The sequence below is a fragment of the Ananas comosus genome, linkage group 7 (genome assembly GCF_001540865.1).
Source record: "Ananas comosus cultivar F153 linkage group 7, ASM154086v1, whole genome shotgun sequence".
Taxonomy (NCBI): domain Eukaryota; kingdom Viridiplantae; phylum Streptophyta; class Magnoliopsida; order Poales; family Bromeliaceae; genus Ananas; species Ananas comosus.
The window spans coordinates 13,619,334-13,626,325 of record NC_033627.1 but is presented as its reverse complement, the minus strand read 5'-3'; the positions used below and the strand labels follow the sequence as shown (position 1 = coordinate 13,626,325).

At 32.9% G+C, this 6,992-nt stretch overlaps 1 protein-coding gene across 2 annotated transcripts; it reads left to right on the top strand.

Moving 5' to 3' along the window:
* On the top strand, positions 2,006–4,446 carry LOC109712584. Of its 2 annotated transcripts, XM_020236220.1 has the most exons (4): positions 2,006–2,085; positions 2,787–3,110; positions 3,703–4,057; positions 4,137–4,446. In XM_020236220.1, the coding sequence occupies exons 1-4, from the start codon at positions 2,081–2,083 to the stop codon at positions 4,221–4,223; spliced, it is 771 nt and encodes a 256-aa protein (XP_020091809.1). In that variant the 5' UTR covers positions 2,006–2,080; the 3' UTR covers positions 4,224–4,446. The 2 variants fall into 2 exon arrangements, with proteins under 2 accessions (XP_020091809.1, XP_020091808.1); XM_020236219.1 differs by lacking the exon at positions 2,006–2,085 and having other exon boundaries at positions 2,602–3,110.

Here is a 6,992-nt window from a genome sequence, read left to right as displayed (position 1 = left end):
CTCCCGGTCCCCTAAACTACGTTCTTGTCGGAGCAATTATTAAATTACACATAATGTGAGATTTGTATGCAATTTTTTTTTTAATCCAATGTGAAATTATTGAAACATCATGACTATTCTGCTTCTTCTTTTTCACTACATCCTCTCTAATATACTCCCTCTTCTCACTATTTTTTCTGTACCGTATCTCTCTCTCTCTCTCTCTCTCTCTCTCTCTCTCTCTCTCTCTCTCTCTTAGTTGTTGTGGATTGTAATACTTGACTCACTATTTTTTTCACCACTGTGAGGCAGGTTTGAATGTCCCTTCTCCTTGCAATAGTTATCTTCTACAATAATATAACGTGTTAATATTTCAATTTTCCTACTTGATGTTTGTGTATGTGAATGTGAACTTGATGTTATAACTATTGAAGATATAATTTGCCAATCTCAATTCATGATTATTTGATATCAAAATTTATGAATTAGGTAGGGTGTTCGAAATACATATACTGTACTATACACCCGGCGAGTATTTCCAAAGATTCTCACACCAAATGGTAGTTTTTTTATGGGGGCGGTGCCGAACTCGTACGGGAGCGCGCTCACCGAAGAAGCGTTCGGATATGGCCAAATATATCCGTCGAATGGACGGCGGATTTGGCATAGGGAAGTAAGGGCAGGAGAGGTGCATGGTTTCAGTTGCACATGCAGCCGCGCATCCCACTCAATTTGGGAAGCCAGCAGCAGGAGATACCCAGTGGGAGAATGGACACACAACGATCCGAATCGTTACCAATAATACTTTATTCGGCTCAAATTATCGGTTCGAAACAAAATAAAATAGATACAAAATAGAATAGAATTATCAGATGACGTTAGATTTATATGAGATTCTAGAGGTGACTCATACGGATTCAAAATGATCCGAACCGTTAGTAATAATAATTCATTGGGCCCAAACTATCGGTGCAAAATGTTTAAGTCTAATTATTATTACTAATAGGTAGGTCTCATTTATTATAATTAAAATTATTTTTTTCATTCGTGTTAAACTATTCGAGCATTGTACTGGATAAATTTGTCTCTGCATTGATTATTGAGACCTTAGTGCCCAAAGATGACTTTCCACTGCTACACCCTGAGACCTTTGTGGATAAGACCGCTGACTAGGAGATGTTATCATTCATGGAATAAGCAGATTAAATAAAGAAGACCAAAAGTGGTCATTAATTATTCCAACAGCAGTATGATAAGGCTACGCATAGAATAGTTGATTTGCAGGATTTTATGCACAGGTATATGAATTCCCTGGAGGGAGATTAAACATGAAGGTAAATTACGTAGGAGATCTCTAATATTTTTCCGGTGCGTCGCTAGCCATCTAATTATTGCAATTGGCTCGCAATTGGATATTTGACCTTTCACGAGTAACATCGTTCTTAGTAACTTGCGCTTTTGGAGAAAAATATTTTTTTCACATTATTCGACATTAAATATGGTTTCACTTGTTTGCAACTAGATATTTGATTTGTTTTCATCGGAGTTTTAATTGAGTCCCTAAACTTCTAATTATTACTTCAATTAAGTTTTCAAGCAAAAGAGATTAAGGAACCTAATTACGCCTTGGAATATTCGAGGGTATGATCCTAATAGCATTGGGCCTGCGACAGCTTTGGCTCTTTAATTAAAAATTTTTTTTAATTATTTCACATTACTTAACATTGGATGCTGTCCCAGTGTAGTTCTTTTTCTAGTCAAGAATTTAACACATTTTCTACGCCAATTTAAATAAAGTATGCATTAATTTCGTGACTAGTCGTCAATAGTCTACGTACGCCATATATCATTAAAAATTTTCCACCACGTCGTTGGAGGATAAAAAAATTTGAAACCTTCAACTTGACTGCAAATTGACGCTTGTCTCTTAGTTACCTTCTGAATTTTTTGGGTGGGGGTGAGAACTGGGGTAAAATGGAAACTAGGGAAGGTTTTATATATACAGGTAAAAGTTTTAGTTTCTTCTATTTAAGCCACCCAATCTTCCAAAGTTGAAACAAGGTCCAAGTAGTTTCTCTCTCTCTCTCTTTCTTCCTTAGTTATGAGGTACGATGTTTTTCTCAAATCACTAGTGCTTATCCTTGTTGAATATAGCAGTTTAAGTTCTTAGATATAAATTATTACTTTATACTATTAATCACATTGTTAGAATAGGAGATCGAATCCTAGCAGATCTCTAGTGTCATTTCGTTTCCTACCACATACATATTGGAATCAAATAAGGTGACATGTAACTTTTAAATGTGTTTTTTGTTTGGTTGAATGAGATGCAGCATAGCTAAAGATGGACGCATGCAGTTCAAATGCAGCAATTATAACTATACGCATCGTATTTGATTTAATGCAGTAGAAAATGCTATAGTTATAAATAATTTATTTGCTTGCATATAGTTGAAAAATATTTTTCTAAATTATTATTATTATTATTATTATTATTATTATTATTATATAGTGGTAAAATTATCTCAGATGTAGAAAACAAAAATATTTTTCTGTTAAAAAACTGATTAGAGATCTGGTAAACTTACCTCTTGCGAAAGGTTAATATCTGCAATTGTTACAATTGGTACAGTTGGTACGATAGCCAATTTGGAGATACTTTCAACTATTACGTACAGTTGGGTTTCTTCATGCAGTTTCAACTGCAATTAACGATTAGATTCAAATATATCAAATTAAATATTAAATTTGAATTTACATACCACAATTAAATAAGCTAACGTCCATTACATGTGCAACTTTGCTAGTTCTAAAGTAATAGCCAAGACGGGAAATGCAATCCCCGGCCCTTCCAGGAGACCCAACGGCGGTGGTGAAATGAAAATCTTTGTGCGGTCAGAAAATTACGGAAATTTTGTGCTTGAGGTGGAAAAATCCCACACCATCGAGGATGTGTTAATCACTCTTGTTCCTCATGAGGTGCTACAGTCGGGATTGTGGGATATTGATCTTGATTTCAATGGCAGTCCACTGATGGAGATAGAGAGATCATTGGCCCACTACGGAATCCAGAATGGGTCCATCCTTCAACTTGAGTGCATACAAGGGGGAGCCCGTAGCGACAGTGATGAGTAAGTAGCTTGTTTTTTCTCAGTCCTTTGAATTTTTTTTCTTTCATTTCTAATTGGATGTGTTAATAGCGGGAATATAGGTTGCTTTGTGTAAATTCCCACTGTTAATTTTCTACGTAGAGTATCTATATTAATTCTTGAATTACAATTCATTTTTTATTGATTTTTTTTCTCTTTTTTTCTTTTTTTTTTTGGAATCTTAACTAGGCCATGATTTGAATTGATTTCTCTGGTTTTGGGTGGATTTTATTAAATGAAGCGATTCCAATACAAGTCCAATTAATGAAGTGAGTTCCTTGAATCAACGGTCATGATTAATTACACCACAAAAGTAAAATAGGAATAGCTCATTCCGTTTTAGTCTGATCCTTGTCAATATATCATGGTACGTGCGTAATTTGAAAAGTCAAAAAAAAAAAAAAAAAAAAAAATTATTAGTTAAAGCTATATGAATAGTTATATGATATACAGTGATAATGGTTATAATTTTTTTTTCCCCTTAGGATTAGAATGTTTTTTTTTTTCATGGGCAGTAAAATTCTTAAAATTATACATTGTGGTATCCCTTTTATTTACTAGTTTGTACTTACAGGAGACAGTGGCCAAAAGAAATTTTGGGAAGAAAAAAGATTAAAATAACGGGTCGGCCTTCAGCAATATGGGAAAAAGCGCATGATCAAGTACTGCTTGATTTATTGGTAAAGCAAATTCAATCAAGAGGGAGAAAAATACTAGACTTTAAAAATAATTCCTGGCGTGATGTAGTAGCCAAGTTCAATGAAGCAACAGGCATGAAATATGAAGACAAACATTTACATGATCGCTTCAGTTATTATGAACGTGAATATGGAATAGTGCACAACATCAAGCATCATCCAGAGTTTAGCTGGGATCATCAACGTCAAGTAGTAATTGCCACAGATGCTAAATGGAATAAATATATTGAGGTATATATACTACCACATTGCTTTTCGAAGTGTTTAGTACTTAGTTCCAATTTATTCAAACCTTTCTCCTTTTTCACAGGGAAATCCCAGTGCGAAGCCCTATCGAAGGAGAGCAGTACCGCATATTAATTTATATGAAATTGTGTTTGTCGAGAAAAAAAAATAAAATGTCGTGATTTCCAATGAGTGACTCTCTTGAAATAAAAACAGTGTTGTAATCTCTTCATTCTCTACCTAGGAGATCTCAACAATTTCACAATAATCTTGTCTCGTGACTGAGACAAACATTGTTATGCTGTATTTTTCACTTGCAACTTCTTATCTGTTTAAATTTGTGTTGTATTAGCATCTACTATTAGATTGTAGTGTAAGCTTATAATTCATGCTTCTGCAATAATTTCACAGTTGAGTCATTAGATGTTCTAAATTGAATGTGATTATCTGAAGAACACAATGTGTCCATATAGAGCTGGTGGAGAGGGATTGTGTAGAGCTGCTGGACTCCATTGTGGAACTTGACTTTGCCAATGAGATGGAGATCATTGTGCATGCAATNAAGAACTACCCCAAAACGCTGCTTGATTTGATGGTAAAACATGTGCATGATGGCGGGAGAGACTCTCCGGACAAGGTTTTAAAATGGATGCTTTGCGTAACATATTGGCTAGATTCAGCAAGACAACAACATCGAATTATGAAGTCGAAGATTACGGCTGAATATGAAATGGTGAATGACATGGAGCAACAGCCAATACATAGGTGGGATTATCGACGTCTTGTAGTAAATGCTAAAGATGATGAATAGAATCGATATATCGAGGTATACTAACCGTATTTTTTATTTTTATTATTATTATTATTATTATTTATCAAATACTATCATTTTTGATGCTTGAATCGATTCAAACTTTTTTGGCATTCGCGCAGGTAGAACCCGAAGCAGAGCTTTTAGGAGGAGAACAACAATACTATATTTTCATATATATATTTTGTTCATTGTCATCTACAAACTCTTCATATGCATTGTAATAAAGCAAACAATTATTTGACAAGAATAATGTGTTACTCGACTATTATGCACACAAAGTAAACGTACATGGGAATTATTTCAATTATATCGAGTGTCAATTCTCATGGATTCAACTGTGCATCATCTTAGAATATACTATTTGGTTGATTTTATCCGATGGTCCTTTTATGATTATGTTATTAGCTACCATCTATATATATATATATATATAGAGCTAGGCAGGTATACTATCGGTAGTACGGATGTCTCCGTGCTACCCAGTTGTTTTCAATGATGCGGCTTATAAATCGACGATCGGTTCCGTTAGACTTAATCTACACTATTGAAAGTATTTGAAAACTAAATTTCATAATTTTTCGGCGTCATTTACCAATCAAACGAGTAGTCTAAAAATAAACGGCTGAAAATGAAAATCTCATAAAAAATGATTATAAAAGACTTGAATTTAAAATTAAAGATACTGATCTTATTCTAAATACTGAAAAGAATTTTCTATAAAAATTTCATCAAATTTGGATTGTTTTACACCATTGAATTCACAAACGCATCAAATTTACCATTAAAATTATAAATTTTGAGACTTTTGATCACTAGCCAAATGATATCGAAAAATTACAAAATTTAGTTTCCAAATGCTTTCAATAGTGTATATCAAGTCTAACGAAGCCGATCGTCAATTTGGAAGCCGCATCATTGAAAACAACTTGGTAGCACGGAGGCCTCCGTGCTACCGATAGTATACCAGCCTAGCTCATATAAAGGAATGCTTCTATACACCATAAATATTAAAATTTAATCTCTTAATTAGTAAAGGGTGTAGTTGGGATTTACGTGAAGTAACCTGTTGAACAGGTTACCGATTTGAATTAGTTAACATGACAATATTAGAAAAAAAAATTACTATATACTAAATTTGTCAGCATTCTTTAAATATTAAATATTTTATTTATTTTGATAACTTACCAAATTAGATGATACCTAATTTGTTAAGTATTCAGCTCAAAAAAATATTGAATTTAAATTTAATTTTTGAAATTGGTATTGTAATGTAAAATTTTAATTTTGAAATTTATACTAAACTTTTAAATTTGAATCTAAATTGAACTTTTAATCTTGAAGCCAAATTTTAATTTTTGATTTAAATTGAAATTTTGAATTGGAACTAAAATTTTTATTTTAAATCTGTGTTTTATATTTAAAAAAATTAAATTTAATTTATAAAGTTTAAAATGTTGTTTTGAATTTAAATTTACAGTTTTGTTGTAATTTGAAATTCAACTATTGTTGTAGGTATTTAAGAGGGTCACAATATTTTTAGTTAAATAAAACTGGTTTTGTAGACCAAATTATTTTACAAAGACTAAAATACTCTTTAAATAGGTACCTTGTGAATGGTACCTATACTTCAATAGCAAGTCACCTCTAGAATCACATTAAATCTAAACCATCTATTAAGAAAACTAAATGGTCAACATCTATATGATGTATTGAAGTATTACTCATATATATATATATATATATATATATATATTAGATGCTAAATTTTGACATCTATATTTACAAAAGTTGAATATGAGTTTATCCTAACATACTGTGGGCTGAAAGTTAAAAAAAAGGGGGAAACCGTGGGGATGGGTAGGAGAGAGATAAGACTGTGGACTGGAAGTTAAAAAAATGGGGGGAACAGTGGGGATGGGCAGGAGAGAGAGATAAGGGTGATGGAGGAGGAGGGCAGGGACCTCCCGGTCCCCTAAACTACGTTCTTGTCGGAGCAATTATTAAATTACACATAATGTGAGATTTGTATGCAATTTTTTTTTTAATCCAATGTGAAATTATTGAAACATCATGACTATTCTGCTTCTTCTTTTTCACTACATCCTCTCTAATATACTCCCTCTTCTC